The 22,107-nt window shown below is 49.9% G+C and overlaps 1 protein-coding gene across 1 annotated transcript in view; it reads right to left on the bottom strand.

The window, feature by feature from the left end:
* LOC135906779 (kelch domain-containing protein 3) overlaps positions 1-22,107 on the bottom strand; it is a 141,846-nt gene that overhangs the window by 54,086 nt on the left and 65,653 nt on the right. The window contains exon 3 of the mRNA XM_065438364.1: positions 4,292-4,345. Within this exon, the coding sequence (XP_065294436.1) occupies positions 4,292-4,345 (54 nt within the window). The remainder of the gene's footprint in view (positions 1-4,291; positions 4,346-22,107) is intronic.

Below are 22,107 nucleotides of genomic sequence, written 5' to 3'. Positions count from 1 at the left end.
ATATACGTCCCGGTATCGATCGTCACTTACAGCGCATACATAGACCATGGATGCCCTGGACTGATGACCATGGTACCATGATACCACCACCATTAATTGATACCATGGAATACCAACTAGCCCGTACCCAAACCTTGCTTCAGTATACGTCCCGGACATGTCCCTGGTGTAGCAACCACGCAGCGACGCTCGCGCACATAACACACGAATGCACCGACAGTCCGGGCGACGCAATTTCGCCATGAGTCACAGCACACACACTCACTACGTGGTCTTGGGAGGCGGGACACTCCGAACTGGACCTGGGAAGCCAACTGGCCACCCCCGACCAGGCCCGGCGAGCCGCGATCGCCAGTGGAGCCCTGTCAGAGGGAACCACCCAGGAATAAACCGCGCAACGGTTTCTGCAATAATAAAGTTCCGTCCTCCTCCTCCTCCTGCTCCTCCTCCTCCTCCGGCGTCGGCGTCCGGCGCCGGCGTGACCGTGAGCGGAAATTCCCGTATATATTTAGGCACATGTGTACGCCACGCCTTGCTACATGACACGCAGTATATGCGGGTTATATTGCCGCCCAACTGCATGACTAAAGTTGGCCGTACTTCGTGTTACATTCTTGGCCAACTTATTCCTCGGAATTTTGAGAATGACAGCCCAGAAACAAACGCCGCGACACAAAAACGCCGACAGCGCACGCCTTTTATGTTAGATATTCTCGGACGGAATTATTAAAAGTGCGAAACAATAACAGAAACCTGCAAATTATGTTATTTTTTTTTCTTTTTGCCTTTTTTTGACGTGGCCCCGGGATGGATCGGCGCTCGCAAGAGGCCGCGCTTCTACCAGAAAGCTCGCTTTCGTCATAGCGTTCGCCGCCAGCGTTTCCTGGTAAACATTGCAGTTACAGTAGCTGCAGTCGCCGGGAAGCGTACATCATCGGTAATAAGAGCTGCGAGGTATGCGAAGCTGCGCCATCCATCCATCCAACCGGCGCAGATGTCGTTCTGCGACAAATGTTCGAGTTCTCGGAATAGCTTTCGGTCGATCGATTCGACTTTCCAGCGAGGAATGTGTGGCGAGCATTTATCGCCGTTTTCTTGTGTCACGCACTGTGTAGGAAAGTGGCCGCTGCCGTAGGGATATTTAATAACTTTCCGCTGAAGGTGCATCATCAATGTTTGAAATTGAAACCCACGGAAGAGTATGTCTTGTAAGCAGCATACTGTAAAACGTTGGTTCCATTTCATGTAGAATCCACGCCCCAGTGAAATATATATATATATATATATATATATATATATATATATATATATATATATATATATATAAATTAATCGGCCCATTGCATATCAACGAGAGTGTCCCCACAGGGTGTCGTGTGCGTTTAGATATCCCCCAACCCGATAGGGTTCCGGTAGTTTATCTATTAATGCCTGATATTCTCGTTTATGGAGCTGATAATGAAGGGGTATATGAGAGAGCATACAGTAACGAGTTCATTTAAAAGCACATCTCGCACTGCAGCTGCTTCGACGGTTGTTTGGAGCTTTAAGCGCTGGCACGCAATACTTTTATCAAACGTGATTGTAACAGCGCCAGACAATGCACTGGGCTGTGCGTGCATGCGCGCGCGCGCGCGCGTTTGTGTGTGTGTGTGTTCGTGAGTGTGTGTGTGTCTGTGCGTGCGTGCGCGCGTGTGTGTGTGCGTGTGTGTGTGTGTCTGTGTGTGTGTGTCTGTGTGTGTGTCTGTGTGTTTGCTTGTGTGTGTGTGTCTGTGTGTGTGTGTTTGTGTGTGTGTGTGTTTGTGTGTGTGCGTGTGTGCGTGCGTGCGCGTGCGTGTGTGTGTTTGTGTGTGTGTGTGCGTTGGGGACAGAGCCCTTTGGAGGCCCTGTGATGCGGAGTTTCTCTTTTTTAAAACGGTCCAGAGATTCCCAGACGCTGCACAGCTGCTGGAGGCGCCGTTGCAATAGCGGTCATGCCCACCGCCTCTTGCGAGGCGCTGTTACGAGCGATGCGTTCGCCTTGAAGGCCTCGCCTCTGGAGACGAGCCTCCGTAGCCCATTTGGAGCCTTTGGAGCTTCGGCATTCTTTCCGTCTTGCTTCTTCCCCTTACCTTTCGCCATGCTGTGTATACTGGGTTAGCAAACCAGAACTATCTGTTAACCGGTTAATACTCTCCCTTTCCCTTCTCATTTCTAACTTTCTCTGGGTACTCTCGAGTATATCGTTTTTTTTTTCTTTTGGCCCATCACCGCTCAACTCGCGTTCCACTTATAACACCTAAATATACTCTAATCATACTTGCGCTACGTGATTCTTGGCCCAGGGTGGGCACGCTGTGTTTGTGTCGCTGCCACGTAAAAGGTCCGCCATACTGCATACGCATAATAAGCACTCCAAGGCGTACTGAGCCTGTGCGCATTTGAAATAGACTGCCTGCGTGCATTGTACTGTGTATGCGTCATAGCGACAAGGCTTTGAAACGTGAAAGCGCCCTTGCGACCCTACAATCACTGCGGGCAGGAATAGCCACTGCACCACGATTGCGGGTCCGTCGGCGGTAACTGCGCCCGTGCGCGTCGACCTCAGCGCCAGCTGGCGGCGAAGGGAAGAAGTGTAATTGGTGGCGGCAATTGCCGTTGGAAGGGAAACGCGGTCGGGGTCAGCAAACAACTCTCTGGGAGGGGGATGAGATTAGTAATTACTTGCGGATACACAGGGCGGATTCGGTTCAAGCCGGACGGGTAATCGAAGATCTCTGCCTTTGTCTTACAGCGGCATCAGTCGGCTGCTGACCTCGTGCAGAATGAATACGGGACGCTTGTTCAGCTTCACTTTTTGTTCGTGCGCGCTCTCTTGAGGAAGAAAAAAAGACGGTCCTTTAGTGCGAAGTCAAAAAGCTACGCAGAAAACCCCGCACTGGGTCCCGCGAAATAAATGAGCCTCGCACACTGAAGCACGCTTCGTGTATACTGGTCCCGGACTCGAACCCTGCACCATTGCCACCTTTACGGGGAAGCAATGGGGGTCGTAGCTCAGGAAAACAAGGATCAAGAGCGAAACAGCGGGAGGAGCACTAACTTTCAACCGAGTGTTTATTTCCGTAACACCACCGTATATGTATAGGCCCGCACACCGAAAATGTCCCAATCACCGCACTTGGAAACCGGCCGCTTGCGGGAACGTCCATTCATTTGTAGTCAGAGGGACTGAATTAAGAGGAACCATGCTTATCAGCGTCCGCGATGTCCACGGCGCGCGTGAGCACAAAGCAGCTGATTTGACCGTTCTACAAATAAACAGTCGGAAGCCAGCGCCCTCCTGCGTCGTTCGTGCGCATCCATGGCCTGCTTGTACCCTCGAAGACGCCGTACAAGCACACATCACGTGCACATCGCATTTCGAACGGATGATTCATTTCGCCCAAGAACAAACACACCAACGATATATATATATATATATATATATATATATATATATATATATATATATATATATATATATATATATATATATATATATATATATATATATATATATATATATATATATATATATGGACAACCCTGGTCATTGCCTTGTAAGGCTTGTCTCTCGAACGCGGCAGTATACGAATAGAGAGAGGATCGCATTTCTTAGCGCATGACGGTAATAACCGTGCAGCAGCGTTTACACCTGACGCGCATCCCCCTTTCCTCTGAAACAAACCGGTATGTCGGTTCCTAGTGCCTACAAGGGCCGTGTGAGACGACTTTTCCCTTCTAGAACTACCTTCTCCTGTCGCACTAATGCGATTCGCCTTCGCGTTACCGCCGTTTACACGGACGCGATACGCCAGAAGTCCCAGGCGATTCGCCACTTGTAGCTTCCATGTAAACGCCGCGCGAGAAGTGATGTTGGCGCTCGGTGACAGCTACAGGCAGAAAAAAAAAACAAACATTAAATTATGGGGTTTTACGTGCCAAAACCACTTTCTGATTATGAGGCACGCCTTAGTGGAGGACTCCGGAAATTTCGACCACCTGGGGTTCTTTAACGTGCACCTAAATCTAAGCACACGGGTGTTTTCGCATTTCGCCCCCATCGAAATGCGGCCGCCGTGGCCGGGATTCGATCCCGCGATCTTGTGCTCAGCAGCCCAACACCATAGCCACTCAGCAACCACGGCGGGTGGCTACAGGCAGAAGCCATAGCCATTAGGTCACAATGGCGAGCTAACAAAAAAGAAAAAGAAAAGCGATACGGGGAGGGGAGACGTGCAGGTATGCAGGCATATATAGGAGGCGAACTCACGGGTCCCGCTGCATCACCCGGAGTCCCGTCGTCTCGGTGGTCCGGGAAAGGGACCTGCGACACAGCGGATCGGACAGGGTGACATAAAGGAACCAGAGCACACGTAAGAAGGACACAGACACAGACAGACCAGGCGGCAAATATGACATCATCATCATCATCATCATCATCATCATCATCAGCCTGGTTACGCCTACTGCAGTGCAAATATGACATGCCCCGCCCGGAGTATTGCGGACACGCTGAAAGCTATCGATGTTATTTCAGCACGTCTGCTATACTGCGATTCTCTACCTTTTGCCATGTCTGTTCATTCTTTATTTGTGTCCTGCCTAACTCAACGCGTTGTCGTAGGTGGTCAATGTTTAACTATTCTACGTACTATTCAGTTTGTTCATGTCTTTTTTTTATGGACACCAACTTCATAAATAGCTATGGTGGCTAGTGATGCAGATATGTATACTTGCAACACACGTCGACGCACAAACAATGACGATGCATTGAACAACATGTCGTAAATCGCATAAGCAGACAAGCGAACAATTCGCCACAATAACGAGGTGCCTATGGTGACAATGACGGCAAAAGGTAAAGCGTGATTTTTTTTAATTCTGTAAAGCAAAAACACAGTTCCGGGTCGAGTAAAATTACAACATGTTGAATTCCATTTCTGGCCATATAAACTACATTTGCAAAAAAAAGCAATGCAATGTTATTTTGGCAACAAGATAGTCATGATAGTAATTAAGCGTATTAAACTACTCACAACTCAGCACTCTCTCCAGCCTATCAGGAGCGCTATTATGGGCTATGCGTTAGTTTCCCTCGCTTAAACCAGAATTGCGAGGCATCAAAGTCAGCACGGCAAAAATGATACGTTGGCAATTGTGATGCCAAGCTCCTCATCACGTAAGGAGTTTTCTTGTCTCTAGCATAAGAGTGTACCGGAGCAAGTCTGACACAATCAAGAATTGTAACGTTAGTGTTGAAAAGGATGGCAAGAAAAGAAAGAACTTCACTTCTACAACTAAGACCATGCGACATCATGTGAAGCACCCAAATGTGTTTACAGTAAGAAGAATTGAAAAAAAAAGATAGCGGACAATTGCATATCGTGACCTCACAGATTCTGGTCACGTGGCGCAATCGACACGTGATGTCACAGCGGACAGCTGAACATCATCAACGGAACAACGGCAACAACAGAAGAAGAAAAAAAAAAGAAACGTTGCCCGCTTCAAAAAAAGAAAAAAATGCTTGCGGCATGCCACGTCGGGATTTAAAAAGGAACACTTCATTAAACAAAGCAAAATACAAGTTTGTTGCCCTCGCGCCGCACGCCTTTTCGCTTTGTCACGGCGCTCCCGCGTGACGTCACCCGGGGCAACCGCGCGACGTCATCCGGAGCGCTCGCGTGACGTCACACCGGGCGAGCCGCACACAATGCAGTCGACGAGAACGGTAAACATGGCGCATCGGCGCGGCGTGTCATTGTTCTCACCTCGTCCCCGTGCGTACGCTTTCCTCCGGCGGAACAATAGCCGTAAGCGGAAGCTACGCAGAAAAGAAACGGGGTCGCAACGAGAAAGCATTCAAGGACTCGCGCGAGTGCAAAGCGCGAACATATACCGCTTCTCACAGCGCGAGCCCCCTCTGCATGAGGGCGAGAGTTCGTAAGGTAACGGCACGGTCAGCATTCTTTTGTCTTCCAGCTTCTCTTGGATTTTATTTCTTCCTATAACGAGTATTTTGGACGTAGACGTATAGTTATGCATTATTTCCGTTTCAGACACAAAGAGCTGTAAACAACTGCCACAATAGAACGATCGAATCTCTTTTGTTGCACCTTGTTTTGACTATACGTTGCCCGGAAATTACCAGCTTCCCTTTTCTTATTTTTTTTTTCGTTATAAAGAGTGTGAAAATATATTGTAACCCACACGAGTGCGCACCCGGAGTTATTAAGGAAAGTCGTGCGGATTCCTCAGAGAGAGCAATATTTGTCCGAATCCGGGAATCGAACCGGCGACCAAGGCCCTTCTGGGCCGGTGGCTTTACGAGCCGAGCTTTATGCAGGAGGGTTGCAGATCGCAGAGCGATCGATAAATCTAAGAGGAGGAGGAGGAGGAGGAGGAGGAGGAGGAAATACACTTATTAAAAAGAAAGAAGAAAGAAAGCACAAGCTCGGTGCCACCTTGGCTTGGCGTTCTGGCATCGGGTGGAGAACAATATTTTCCTTCCGCGAAACCTCCTCCACTTCGCCGATTTCCACAAAAGTGAACTTGCACATTCGGATTCGAAAGAGAAAGAGAGAGAGAGAGGCAAGACCATGTCACTACCGCAAAACACTCGCATTTCGTACGGCTACCTTCCTTATCCTTTCTTTTTTTCTCTCCCAAGCTTGACGAGAGCAGTCTACACACAGTATCGCGCTGCCACATCAGCCATACTGTTCGTGTGAACTCCAGCCTTGGTTGCTTGCGCACTGGTGTGATAATTTAGGTAGCTATATGGAAAGGCCACAAGCTCCAGTTGTACTGTGCGGGGGATGCAAGGCCACGGACTCTGAATCATTTTAGTGAAACGCAGAACTTGCATTCGCCCCAAGGTGAACTGTGAATGGTACGGAAAAAACAAATACACAGTAGCCCCACTCGCGCAGTCGTGAGATTTTGTTTACTCACTCACTCACTCACTCACTCACTCACTCACTCACTCACTCACTCACTCACTCACTCACTCACTCACTCACTCACTCACTCACTCACTCACTCACTCACTCACTCACTCACTCACTCACTCACTCAGTTACTTACTTACTTCAGTCATGCACATTTCTTGGCAACTTATTCTACTCATTATGGCTCTCGGAAAAAAAGAAAGCTAGTAGTTCAAAAAGATGTTTCCCAGAGAAGCGATTTTTCTTTTTAGATAGATGGGATGAGATTGGTGGATGGATGAGACACTGTATTCGTTTTTTTAGCAACGATTACTCGAAACTTGCGGATTCGAATCTGACAAGAGAGCTCGCGAATGTTACAAGATCGCTGCTTCGTTGTTCACTTAGTCTAGCGGTGGAATGCGAATGACTCAAGGCATCCCAAGAAAAGTGCGGGTATAAGTATACGCTGACGTCGTTTGACGACGGACTGGATCCGGTTACAGCGCTAACGTCAAAGCGAGTCTTCGCTCACTATATGGACCTCTAACTTGTGAAGGTTATATATATATATATATATATATATATATATATATATATATATATATATATATATATATATATATATATATATATATATATATATATATATATATATATATATATGTGGTGAGCTTTAATCACTTCCTCCACAGAAAGGCCTACACAGTCGTGTTTAAATATATTCTTCTCTCTGTCTCTCTCCCTACATGTCTCTCTCGCATCGAACAATTTACAATTTAATGCGGGATACAGCGGTATATTCGACCGCTTCGCCTTCTAGAGAGCAACTTGAGTGTTTCCTTTCATATTGCTCGATGAGGTTGCCTCACAAAACAGATAGAGATCGCTTATGTGTCGACACAGATCTCTGGGCACGCAGAACATGCGATGTGCTAGGAAACCTTCATACACACACAGGCGCGTCAAAACGCGCCTGAAGGTGCCAGTGTACACTGTAGACGCGGCTGTACACTGTATTCAATCGCAAAGATCTCGAGGGACACAGGCGGCAAACACGTAGTTCAGATGCCCGTTGATAATCGATGTGCAGGCGAGTCTCCCGCCATTAAAAAAAAAACATAGAAAATTATGGCGTTCTACGTTCCAAAACCAAGCTCTGATTGTGAAGGACACCGTTGTGGGGGACTCGGGAAATTTCGATCACCTTTAACGTCCACCCAAGTACACGGGTGTTGTCGCATTTCGCCACCATTTAAATGCGGCAGCCATGGGCGGGATTCGATCCCGCGACCTCGTGCTTACCAGCCTAACACCATAGCCGCTAAGCAACCGTGGCGGGTATGTCTCCTGCCTTTATAAACGTCTAGAGGATACTTGGTGCTGCCCTTGCAAATCACGCGTATTAAACTAATGGACGCGCCTATATGTGTATTACAATTCTACAGTATATAGTCAGTATATAAGCGGAATCCAGTGAATCTGGTGGTTAAAGCAACAGCACAGGCAGGAATGATACCGTTCGATTGGCGAGTTAAACTTCTGGACTACAACAGAAACGTCAGCCGCCTTACCTTGAACCGGACGCTCGGGACTATAGTTTATCGACGAACTAGGTTACGTTGATATCTAGAGAAACGAAACACTACACCTAGTGAGCTTTGAGGACTTCTTAAAACAAAAAGAATGACCATGCAGATTGTGCGAAAACCCTCTCAAATCCATCCATACCATACCGTACCGTACCGTACCGACACTGTGGTTCGGGAGCAATATTTAAAAAAATGAAGTGAAACTTTGCTCTTTATTTTCAGTAACAAGCAGCCATTTTACGCGAAATAAAGGCAATCAATTAAAAAATAAACTTCACCAGAATAAACTAACATTGCGCTGCTCATTGGTGTTCCTTTAAGTGGTAATGACGCGTCATGTACAGACAGATATTTAGGCGTATAGTTCCCCTGTGGGAGGCCTGCCCTTGTGAACGTGCGTGTGTTGCGGCGCAGTGCCCTAGCGCAACCATCGCGGCTTTGCGTGAACAACAAACGAACATTACGTACGTTTGATTTCGAAATCAAGCTATATGACCGGCAAAAGCGGACCAGTGCTGCAGGAACGACGAAAGTAGCCACAAGGAGGTTTGCGTACGCCCACAATCTGCCTCGAAATTATATTCTCGGGTTTTAGCCCCCCTCCCCCCCCCCCAGAAAAAGATTAACAAGATTAAGACAATCTGATTGTGAGGCACACGCCGTAGTGGGAAAAACTGCAGATTAACTTTGACCACCTAAGGTTTTTTGACTTGCACTTAATAAGTAAATTTAAGTAACTGAGCGTTCACTTTTTTTTTAAATTTCGGCTCCATCGAAATACGGCCGCCGCGGTCGGTATCGCACCCGCAACCTCTAACTCAGCAGCGCGATGCCATGGCAGTCGCTGTGATACACCGCGGAGGGTCCCGTTTGGCTGACGAGCGCGGTCACAGTGTTGATCACTCTTTGCCGTTTGCGCAGCGTTCTCTGTCTCTCTCTCTCTCTCCACAGATCCATGGCCTGCTGCTATGAAACACCGCAAAAACAGGTGCCTGTGGCTTAGAAATCAGAAATCTCCACACTGAAACCTTTCACGTTTATGTCTAGCCACCCCTCGTGAGGAGGGCGTTTGTGAGCTCGCATTAGCGCTTCCGCGAGCAAACAAGAACCGAAAGCGTTCATACGCGCTGCGTGTTAGAGCATCTCTTCCCCGGCTTCGACTATTCAGTACGTATTTGTAACGCCCGCGATATGAACGTGGACGTAACGACACGTAGAACGCACACCATAAAGCGTAGACCTTGCAGTATACGCACTCAAGGCATCTTGAAGATGGCGCGCAGGACTTGGGGACTTGGCGTAAACTTAAGCGTTTTGATGCGTTCCCGTACACCGATGAGCAACTCATTCGCTTCGCTTCGACGCGCACGTTGAACTACCAGGAAACGAAGAGCGCTTCCGCCAGCCCAAGCCAGTGTCACGGCAAGCTTCCCGTGTGTCACCGTAAGCGAGGCCTTCGCCCCGCAATATCGAAAACCAATCTCGGGAAGACCGCCGAGATAACGGCCGAATCTTCGCTACCGAAGTGAGATGAAGGCTACAGCGAAAGCCTGCAGCACCATTCCCTTCTGGAAATCTGAGAAAAAAGCTGAATATCTGAGCAGCCTCAAAACGCAGCGCAGTGTATTCGATTGCGTCGTCCGCAGTCTATTGTGGTTGACTGCACGGGGTCGGGAATGCGGGGTAGCTCTAGCCGCGCGCTGAGAGGTCCAGAGCGGACCGTCCTCGGACTTCGGGGATCGTTTCGATTGCGTTTACTTGCATCTTTGCCAGCTCCCAGGCACTGGACAGACTTTGTGGCGATAGTGCCTTTCAAGGCAGAACGCTCGTCGGAGAAGCAGCACCTTCGTCCAGATCGATGAAGATAAATAGTCCGGTGACCGTTCGCGGGTGCCCGTATACCTGTCCCTTGCGCAGCTTCCGCAAAGCTGCAGATATCACGAAATATAACTGAATTGATATAACGCTCAGCCATTCACCCTGCTATAGCTGCACGTATATAGCGTACGAGGTTGCGCGAAGTCGTCCTTCGGCACCGCAACGTGTGCCAGCTCTACAGGCTCAACTCTCTTTCACCCTTCGTTGCAGCTTCGACTACAGCTCGTTACAGTTCGTTTACCTTCCTAGCTTTTTATCTTTGTTTACTTCGCGTTCTTTGTTTATTATTTGATTCTCGTTTTGTTCATACTTATGTAACAAAAACTATGTTTTTGCTCCGCATTTGTTATCTGTACCGCCCCCCTCACGCAATACTCCTTCTGGAGCCTGTGAGGTATATGAAATAAATAAATAAAAATAAATAAACAGCTATCGCGATGCGACGCAACTTTGCGGCGTCGCTCGGCGTTGGGCGTCGCCTCGACGTAACGCGCGCTGTTACCGTAACGGCGTGATTGACAGAGCCTCGCGCGCAGCATTTGTGCACGGCGACGAGAGACCCACGCTAGACAGGACATGGAGCGCGCCGCTTTAAAGCCGACTGGATGAGCGAGCGTTCACGGAAGAAACGACGCTGGGGCCACGCGTGGCCTCGGTGATTCTTCGCGCTGCACTTTTCGAAGACGACTGCACTCTGCGAGCGCCGCTAATGGGGCACGGTTAACACTTCAATCTGTGTGTGCGTGCGTGCCCATCACTCCTTCTTCCTTTCCTTTTCCCTTTCTTTCTTTTTTCTTTTGCCATTTTCCTTCTTGTCCTTGCAGTGAAGGATAGCGATGTAGGTACGTTTATCTTTTCTTCCTCCCTCTGTATGTTTTCATAATTGTTAGGTCATCCCCGTCCGCCTACGCGAGAAACAAGGGGAGAGCTGGAGCCGACGTTTCGACAAGTGCACTTGCCTTGAAAAAGACAAGTCCGACTTGTCGAAACGTTGGCTCCGGCTCTCACCTTGTTTCTCGCGTTGCTCATCGTCTTGAATTGTCACCTTGCCGCATTCCCCGTGTTTTCCCATCTGCCGATAGACACACCCCCTATGTGAGTCCCACGCCATGTCTTATATGTTTGTGTCCTTGCAAACTTTGCAATCTCCCCATTTTATCTAGTGTACTGCCGCCACCCCTGCAGCATTCCCTTTCCTTCATTGGCACACGCCTTGGCACCCATTTCTGTCGCCCTTATGGTCAGAAAAGATATATATATATATATATATATATATATATATATATATATATATATATATATATATATATATATATATATATATATATATATATATATATATATATATATGTTTGGTGTGTGTGTGTGTGAGTGTGTGTGTGTGTGTGTGTGTGTGTGCGTGAATGTGCGCATGAGCGTGTTTGTGAAGACCTACGTAGACTGCGAATAGAGAAGGAGAAACGTGCACTTTACCGACTATATCGCCTATATACAGTCTAAAGACGAAGAATGAGCAACAATAAATAGGGACTGCATCGACTCTTCTCTTTAAGTGGTCTATAGAGGGGAAGCAGACAAAAAAGAATCAAAAGCCTTATCGATATTTTTCTATAGATGATATATAGTCTGCTAGCAGCCAAAAAGAAATAGAAACCTTATCGAATTTTGTCTATAGAAAGTCTATAGACAAATAACAGAAAAAACTTGAGGCAGTATCCACTTTCGTCAAAAGATGTGTATAGAGGGCAAGTGCACAGAAAAGAAAGAAACACAATATCGGATTTTTTCTATATACCGTCTATAGACTGCGAATAGACAAAAAGAAATGGAAAACCTATTGACTTTCGTCTATAGAATCTCTATAGACAAGTAATAGACAAAAATAGAGACTGTATCGACTTTCGTCTATAATGCGCACAAGGATCCTTTTGTTACATGCATTCGCAACGTGGTGTATAGGATTCCACTTTCGTGTGGGAAGTACTACGTGGGCCAGATGGGCAGATGTTTAGACGTGCGTCTGGCGGAGCATAGTAATAAAGTGGAGAGCATCGCAATATATGGGCATCTGGCTGCGCATTGTACAAAATGTGACGCGAAGGCACCATGCTTCCCCCTTAAAACAAACTGTTGTTGTCTATCGTCACAGGAATAAGATTACGAAGGAAATTGTCGAAGCAGCTGAGATAGCCAGAGCAGGTGACGATTGCTTTAGCACGCCGTTGATTGTTTTATCAAAGAAAGAGCTTGAATTTTCGGGCATAGTAGTCACATGACTGCTTTTCCTCCTTCCCTTCAGTGTGTCTGTTGCAGCGGCGTCCCAGTGACTATATATATGCTCACCAGCTGCGAGAAATCTTTTGTTGAAAGTTAGCGCTCGTCCCGTGTTCCTGCTTGTCCCTGTGTCATATTCTTGCACTATGTATCCCAGTTTGTATGTATCCAACCAACACGCCCAAACTTCTTCCCCGCTAAGCTACTCTGATACCGGCGTGCAGGGAGACCGTCGTCTCCCTGCATATGTAAGAATGTGAAAGAAACACGTCATAGGGTCAAAACCCAAAATACATGGTCCGACGACCTACATCGTGCTTAAAGGGACACTAAAGGGAAACAATAAATCAGTTTAGACTAACAAAGCATTGTTTGAGAACCCTGCAGGCAGTCATTTCAAGAAAATAGTTTGAATATTAGACGAGAAAATGAAGGTCAAAGTATCAGTATTTGAATTTCGCGCCGAATCGCCAGCACCAGTACGTCAGCGTGACGTCAGGGATTCCAAAGTTTGTTTTCGCATTTGGGCCGCGTTGGCTGAATAAACGTTCCCGAAACTTGGCATGTTTAATATTTGGTTCCTTTAGAACACAACGTACTCAATCTGTACCGCTATATATAATTAGTAGGCCCTAGAAGATGTCATCAAAATCCATGACGTCACAGCCCCCAGGTGCGTGAACTTAAGTAGGCGTCGCCACCCGTATTTCGTTCTTGCGCTTTTTCTGGCTTACCAAACGTCTTATCGTTGTAAGATTGGTGTTTTTGGTGTTGTAGAACGGTGATTTACTGATGCAGAAGAAATCACTTTTCACTTTAGTGTCCCTTTAAGATTTCCCTTTTGTAAGAGCTCCTAAACCAGCACACGTTCTTGGGTAGAGATTCACAAAACGAGTGAAAAATACAATTGCTGGGTGAACTAGAGGTTAGGGAGCATTCAGGGGTGCGATTGGCGGCAAGATTTTGCAGCTTTAGAAGAGCCGGTTAATGCGCGAGTAAACAAAAAGATGCAAAAAGATATCAGTTGAAACAATGACTTGGGTAGCATAGCAGCAATGCATCGGGTAATTTCGAACGAGTTAAGATGGCGACAAGGAGTTTGGAGTGCAATGCATGGGGTAGCTGGAAGGCAGCAGCTTGGTCTTTCAAGGGACGTTAGCCCTAGTAGCTCAACGTAGGCGTCGTAACGGCGGTATACAGAAGTATACTTAAAGCAAGAAAAAATAAAGAAAAAACGACTGATATAGAGGTGCAACAAAGCCCCATCTTGCGCCCCCTGTTGTTCTACAGGGAAGCTGCATACGGCTAACCGATACATACGTCTGTCCGCCCGTTTGTCGCTGGTACACCGAGAACTCCAGCGCGACCCCGTGTGCATGCGCGAAAAGATTTACAAAGGGAGGGGCGCGATTGGCTGCACCAGTAGTGACGTCGGTAGTGACGTCGTAGAGGAGCGCGCGCAGCCGTCTCTCTCCGGCTCCTCAATGGTACGTCACGCCACACGTCACGCATAATCCTAAGGAGCAGGCAGCCTTAGATCAGCTACACCGAGGGCAGAAGCGGGAACGAGCGCGTCTCCGCCGGGCCGATGCTCCAGCGCGGGCACAAGAACTGGCGTATGCAGCCGACAGCAAGCAGCAACTACGTATACCGAGGATCAGGCAGCCTAACAAGCCGACATTTAATGTACCGTCGGGGTTAACCCAGTGATAAACACCGGAGCCGCACATTTCGGCTTCACTGGTTAACCATTTGTACGGAGTGCTCGGGCGGTGATTTTTTTTTACGTTATAACGACCTACCTGATTTCATGACGCACCGTTATTGCTTGCTGTATGCTGACGATACTAGAATATTTATTCTGATAAAAGCGGGAACTGCCTAGAAGATAAACTTAGTGAAGACCTCCTCAACATATTGCATTGGTGTAAATTAAACAGATTAAAACTTAATCCAGCTAAAAGAAAATTCATTGTCTTTACACCGCATTATTGGCCATTCATTCCTGTTCCTTCCATTTGTACGCCACAATATAGAGTCCACTAGCGATGACTGCATGTATTTGGGTGTCATACTAGATAGAAACTACTAGACAGAAAATTTAAATCCCCCAACATAGCCTGGTTTTCGGAATGACCATTACCTTAGCACTAACACACTAGCGCAAGGTTTTTTTAGATTGGTCTTCCGCATTTTCGCACACTGAGCTATTCCGGCATCCTAATAGAAAACTTCAACCGGGTCAAAAAACTTTGATGTGCTGCTAACATCTGAACGTGGGTTACTTGGCCTACCTGGCGCGTCCTAAAACTGCAATAAAAAAGGTTGTTTACAGGCTACAAGTACTCAAACTTTGAGGCAATCAGCTGTGAGTTCGGGACACTCATACACATTTTTTACCACTTCGATGAACTGATTGTTCAATCTAAAGGGAGTAGGTCTGTAGCTAAAGTCGCTGAATTAATCAACAAATACATCCCGGCTCACCGAATAATTTTATTTGACAATACATCATGGTATAATGTTACTATTAAGCCCGTGTACGTCCTGGTGACATGAGCTGAGTATCGTATAAAGAGGCTTCCGAAAATTACATGGCCTTGCTTAAGATATGGAAATTATCTGCAAAATACCATAACAGGCATGCTCATATCCGATCCGCCAAGATTCTGGCGCCCTGTAAATTCTGCGAGCGACAGCTCTCATCGACAGCTCTGGCAGTGCCATCCCTCGCGAAAGATGCGGATCCGTACTTAAGATCGTACTTAAGACCCGTACTTAAGATCGTACTTAAGACCGTACTTAAGATCGCAATATTTCAGACAACCGAAGTGCTTCACTGCCAGAATTTTCATACTGGGAATACGCCATTATGCCTCCTATAATGAGTCGTTCTGTCTGTGTGGAAAATGTAACTGACAAAACGTTCCTCTTAACCCGGCTGCGACGGCATTAACACGAAATCTTTTTAAAGCCACAATAATTGTGCATCCATCAATTATTTTGCCGAAGCTGTTCCAGCAGTCATTCGACGCGCGATCTCTCCCGGCTGAATGGAAGAAAGAAAAGATCGAGATCCACTTTTCAAGTCAGGTAACCAGCAATCACCAAAAAAATTACCGAAGCACTGCCCTCACAAGAATTCTTTAATGTCGTCACTATTACAGAACCGTCATAAACGAAGGGCGCTAATCGCACTAAGCTCGCCAGTCATATTCAGCACATATATGGACGCGCCACCGTTATACCTTGACCTGATTAGAATAAAAACGCAGGAAAGTAAAAGGCGGCTCTCCCAGGTCTCGCGGAAAGCGCGAAGTCGAGATTGTGCCATAATATTTGTGTTCCAAGAATGGGCGTAATGATAATATTTGGGGTTTTACGTGCCAAAACCACTTTCTGATTATGAGGCACGCCGTAGTGGAGGACTCCGGAAATTTCCACCACCTGGGGTTCTTTAACGTGCACCTAAATCTAGGCACACGGGTGTTTTCGCATTTCGCCCCCATCGAAATGCGGCCGCCGTGGCCGGGATTCGATCCCGCGACCTCAAGAATGGGCCTGCGTTGTGGAATGCCGGAGACCCGGGACAGAGTGCCCCATTCCCTACCGGAGTTCGTACAACGGTATCGAGAAACCGGTTCAAAGTGAGCATACCATACCGGGAACCGAGGTTACCACTACTGTATAGCCTATAGGCGTTAAAGCCGAACTATACGCACAATTCAGAGTCAGGCTTTTATTTAGGGTTATCGGCGACAGCGACCCCTGCCAGATCGATTTAAGTGAAGTTGGCTAATTACCATTTAAATGACTTACTTTTAATGCCCGTAACGCACGATAGTATTGCTGTATTTGACAGCGTGACAGTCTTTTTTGTCGACGAATGTCTTAAAAGGTAGCCCTTCTAAAATCGCGCATTGCTTTTGCCTCGCGTGGCGCTCTCTCACAGCGCTGTCTTGCAACATGAGCGTTCAAATAAAAAAAATGAAACGTTAATTCATTAACTAAGTTAAATAAATTAGCGCCCAACTGCCACGGCTATTCGACCAACCACTGCACGTAGCGTTGAAGGTAAGAATACTGAAGAAAGCATCCTCGCATCGGGAAAATATTGTTTAAAAGATTTTTTTTTCAATTTTTTCAATTCAATTCAATTCAATTTTATTTCCCAGAAGCATCTGGACGGCTCCCTGGCTAAAAGCTGCTACAGCAGCTTGACAAAAGGCGCAGGAAGCCATTACAAGGCAAAGCGAACAAGACACATAAAAAACAGGAGTAATTGCAAGCAATGGAATCGAACACGATTTCAATTTAAGAAATCAGTTTTACAACATACGCCAAAGATCAGCAAATTAAGTATTAAAAGAAAAGATGCAAAGTTGAGAACGGGTAACGAAAAGATGCAAAGTTGAGAACGGGTAACGAAAAGACACAAAGTTGAAGTTCATTCTCAAATAACAATTTCAAGTGCACTGTACGTAATCAGAAGGTATGAAAACACGAAATAAAAAAAAACAATACGACTTCCAACACGATACATAAGCAATCGCAAAGACTCTGTACATAAACGATACACAATAGGCCAGAAACACGGTATCAATCCAAAAGGTCACTCACAATACAGTGGATCTTTTATTTAGTTACAATTGCACAGCATATGTTCGAAGCTGCCTTCTACTATATCCAGCAGTATTTTGGTGCTTAAGTGTTAGGGGAACATTGTGAGCCAATGACTGAAACTTGCAATTCGTACGAAAATGTGGTGTCGCCCACATATCGGTTTCGCGGAAGATATGATAGGCTGCGTGTCGCTCTGAAGTCTCGGGCCAAGATGGTTTTCGCTTCGCCCGGAGAGCGCCCGCCACGCGTTCGCCACCGTCGCCATGCCAGTTTGAGCCTGGTGACACTCGGCCCTGCATCCCTCGACGAACTCCGGGCAAGGGAGGACCTGGAACTTCGTGCCACTCGTATGCTGGGCCAGTGGCTCAGTCAACGGGCCGCCACCCTCGATCTCCCTGTGGATCCCCCCCTGCCTACTACCGCTTCAAAGCCTCTCCAGGACGGCCACCCAGTACAAGAGCCCCATGCTTCGGTCCCGCTCCCCGCCTCCGACGACGAGGACATGGATATGTCAAGCTCCCGAAAACGCGCCCGCGAGACGGAGAGCGAGGACGAGGAGCCAACCGGGCGACGTAAGCAGCCGTCGAGCTCTCCCCCCAGCCCGGTGCAGCACACGGCAGCCAGCTGCCACGTGCAGCAACCGGACCACGGCAGCGCCATTTCCCCACACTCGGGCGAAACAGCCGCCACCTCATCTCCGCCTGCCGCCCAAGACGGAGGCCCTCCAAGAAGGGCGAGCACCACCTCTCGACGTCCCGCCGAGTCTACAGCCGCCGCCTCCGCGCACCCTCAGAGCAAGGACGCGCCCGGAACCATCCTCGACGCGCCGTCTGCTCCTGATGGCGGCGCGTCCCCTCCAGCGTCTGCTAGCGAACCAGCTGCAAACGAAAGCGCTGCCGACGCGATGGAGCTGACGGACGCTACACCCACTGTTTCTTCACATCAGGGCCCTGATAACCCCGCGGCGCGGTTCCTGAAGGACCCACCGTGCCAGCCTGCTTCGCGGCCGAAGCCAAAGGGGCAGAAGAAGAAGCAGAAGAAGAGGAAGGAGCCTGCCCATGGCCAATCCCCGCGAGTGGGTAAGCGCCAAACTCATCCAGGACATCATCATCATCATCGTTTCCCGTTCGTCTCCCGGGGCAGCGGACGACTCGCGGCGCCCACCCGCTACCCTGGTCACCCACAGTGTGCCTACAGCCGCAGTACAGAGAGTGACACCATCCGCCCGCGAGTCCACCACGTACGACTTCACGCTGGTGCAGTCAAAGAGGGACCGGCGCCGTGCACGAGCCCTGGAGGCTGCTGCACTCCCGGTGGACCCCGCGGTCGTCGGTACGGTACTCTTCCGTCCCTCGGCGCCCGGCGGAACCTTCCGAGGAGCACCGCGCCTCTCACTCGCTGCAACCCTCTCTTCGCGGCCCGGTGTTGCAGTGGTTCGCGTTAACCATAAGCGCAACATCGTGGCCGCCGATACTACCACCCGGGAGTGCCTGGAGGAGCTGCTGGCAGTCACTGAGCTGCACGGAATTCCAGTGACTGCCCGACTGCCAGCCGAGCGCGGCAAGAGCACCGGCTTCCTGCACGGGGTGGTCGGGTTACCCGCGGACACAGACCTGCTGGGAGCCATCGAGTCGAGCGTTCCCGTGCTGTCGGCAACGAGAGAGGAGAGCACCATCACCATCCGATTCGCGGGACCGGTCCGCCCTGAACACGTGCGCCTTTTCAAGCTCGGGTTCAGGGTGAGACCTGCCAGGCCCCGTCCAGTGCAATGTCGGCAGTGCGGCCGCTTCGGGCACGTGCTGGAGTCCTGCAGATGGCCGACCGACTGCATCTCCTGCGGCAAAAGCCACGCGGCGGGCGCCTCCTGCGAGAAAGTCCGCTGCAGGAACTGCGGGGGCCCCCATAGGGCCGACACTCCCGCCTGCCCCAAATGGCAGGAAGAACGGGAGGTGGCCACCATCATGGCTTCCTCCACCTCGGCATTGTCGAGGCGTGCTGTCAGGGCAGCAGTCCGGGAGGAGAAGCAGCCACAGCAGTCCTCATCTTCGGCGCGGTCCTATGCGAGCGTGCTGAAGGGCCCCAGTCCTGCACCCAGGCATCCGGTACCTGCCCCTCGTGCCTCTCAACGCCAGCAGGCACAGGCTACTGCTGCTCCACCTGCCAAAAACACTATGGATCAGCTGGTAGAAAACCTGCTGCTCACCATGCAAGCAGTCAGCACCTTGCTGCCAGCTGACCATTCGCTCCGGGCCATCTGCCTGCAGGCAGTGGCATGTCAACAGCAACACAATCACCATGGCTAGTCGCACAGCAAAACGTCGGCCGCGCATCCTGCAGTGGAACGTGCGCTCGCTGCGCCGACGCCACGCCGAACTTTCCGAACACCTACTTCTGCACGAGTACGACGTGCTCGCGTTGCAAGAGACATACACGCGCGACGGGGAGTGCAACTTTCCGGGATTTGTGGGATACCACAGTGGGACCACCTGCGAGTTACGGACTTGCGCCAACGTGCAGTGCTGTGATCCGCTCCATCCACCCGGTCGCTCCCGCGCGTCTATTTACGTCCGTGCGCGTCTTGCCCAAGCCGTCGTTCGTGTGGCCGACATTGTACCCACCTCCGTAGAGTGTGTGGCTGTGACTGTGCGCGTTGGGGGGGCCGACACTTGTGTCGCCAGCGTGTACGTGCAACCCGTACGACGGTGGGATACGACCTTCATCGAGAGCCTCACCGCGCGGATCGGTGGTGACTGTGTCGTGTGCGGTGATTTCAACTCCCACCACACGGCGTGGGGCAGCGCCCACAGTGAGCCGAACGGCAGGGACCTGCTGAGTTCCATCCATGCTTCGGGCCTGCTAATCATCAACACCGGAAGTCCCACTTTTGTGCGCCGGAGGGTACACGGGAGTGCGATAGACTTGTCGCTCGCGAGTGAGCGATGCCACTACGAGTGGGTTCGCAGCCCTGACACGCAGGGGTCGGATCACTATCCGATCTCTCTCGACCCGCTCGGCATGAACCGCACGCGGACATGTACGTACCGAGTCACGGACTGGTCCCATTTTCGGTCCCTCTGTGCCATACCCCCTCCGGCAAATACAAACTTACAGGCTCGGGCATGGGCCAGCGTGCCACCGAGTTCAGCGCACTCGTCGCGTCGACGCCGCAACTCCTACCTCTGCCGGCATCACCGCACGCCTCCGCGCTACTCGATGTAAACACCACGGTGCCAGGCGTCAAGTCCAAGCGTCGAACAGCTGTTTGTGCTATGCAGCAGGAAACGGCCGCACTGCTACACGAGCGCCTAGGGGGCCGGCTGCTCGTTTACACCGACGGCTCCGTGGCGAGTGATGGTTCTGGTGCTGCAGCGTGCACGGCGCCGGATATTTGCGCTACACGGCAGTGCCGCCTTCGTGTTGTGTGGTCGTCGACGGTGGCCGAGCTTGCTGCGATCGACCTAGCAGCTGATGTCCTGCTTCAACAGCGCAGTGTTGTTTCTGCCGCGATCCTTTCGGACTCGCGCGCGGCACTGTGTATGCTGGCAAAGGATTACCTTGGACCTCCGTTGGTGCAGCGCGTCGGCTCAAAGCTCCGCCATCTCGTCAGCCAGGGCTGCGATCTGGCGTTGCAATGGGTTCCAGCGCACATCGGCCTGCTAGGGAACGAAGCCGCGGACGCTCTCGCAAAGCAGGCTCACTCTCTGCGCTTCCCCCTCGCTACCTCGGTCAGCGGCTTCGACGTGGCCAAAGCAACCATTCTGCGAACGCTCCGTGCGCAGCACCCGGACCAGCGCGTCGCCGCGGGTGCGTCACTTCGACTCCTCCCCCGCGTGGGCTTCTCCCGGGCGGACCGCTCTTCCCTGCTTCGCCTGCGCGTCGGCTGCTACAGGACGGCTGCTAGAACGCACAGGCTGCAGGGACTTGGCGACCCCGCCTGCAGCAACTGCGCCGATTTGGAGACGCTTGAGCACTTGTTACTTCGCTGCCCTGCCTTCGATGTGGAGCGCACGGACTTGTGTACAGTCTATCGGCGACTGGGACTGACTTGCGATACGGCGACCGCGCTGCTATTCCCTGCAGCCCACTCGTCCATCGTGAAGCACGCTCTTTCGGCACTGCTACACTACTGCAATGCGACCCACTTGAGAGCGCGGCTCTGAGCCCCGCGCTCATTTTTTCCCCCTTGCCACATTCGTCCCGTCTTTCTCTCCTTCATCCTTTTCTTCCCATTCCCCCTTCCCCGTGCAGTGCTGTTGAGGTGTCCTCCTGTGAGAGACAGTTACGGCGCTGCACTCATCTCTTCCTTTTCCTTTCCTAAAATCACTTCACACACACACACACACACACATATCAGTGCAGCGCGTTTTAACAGTCGACGAGTAACGTTGTAATGATCGAATAATTGTAATTGTATACTGATTGAATAATTGTAATCGTAATGATTGAATTGAACAATTAAAATAGATCACCCGGCCTTTTTTTTTACCAGGGTGGTCGCTGCAATTCTCAACTGCACACCGATGATGAAGTGGACCAGAGTTTAGAACAGGACGTCTTTCCTCTCGGCGTTATTCGCGCGTTGGACCGGAGCCAACGACGAGAATAGTTCCCGCGTCTGTGTAGTAACCCCGCCCCTCCGTTCCCTCCCCTCCTTCCCCTCTCTGCTTATTTTTCTCGAATACCTTCTGTCCGTTTTAAGAACTCCTTGCGGGGCAAACCCCGACTTTTACCCACAACAAATCACTCGTGATTTCCCAACCCGTCGAACCGCAGCACAAGTGTTCGCGCGA

This window comes from Dermacentor albipictus, chromosome 7 (genome assembly GCF_038994185.2).
Source record: "Dermacentor albipictus isolate Rhodes 1998 colony chromosome 7, USDA_Dalb.pri_finalv2, whole genome shotgun sequence".
NCBI classification, from domain to species: domain Eukaryota; kingdom Metazoa; phylum Arthropoda; class Arachnida; order Ixodida; family Ixodidae; genus Dermacentor; species Dermacentor albipictus.
The sequence above is the reverse complement of the archived record's forward strand: the minus strand, read 5'-3'. Positions and strand labels throughout refer to the sequence as shown.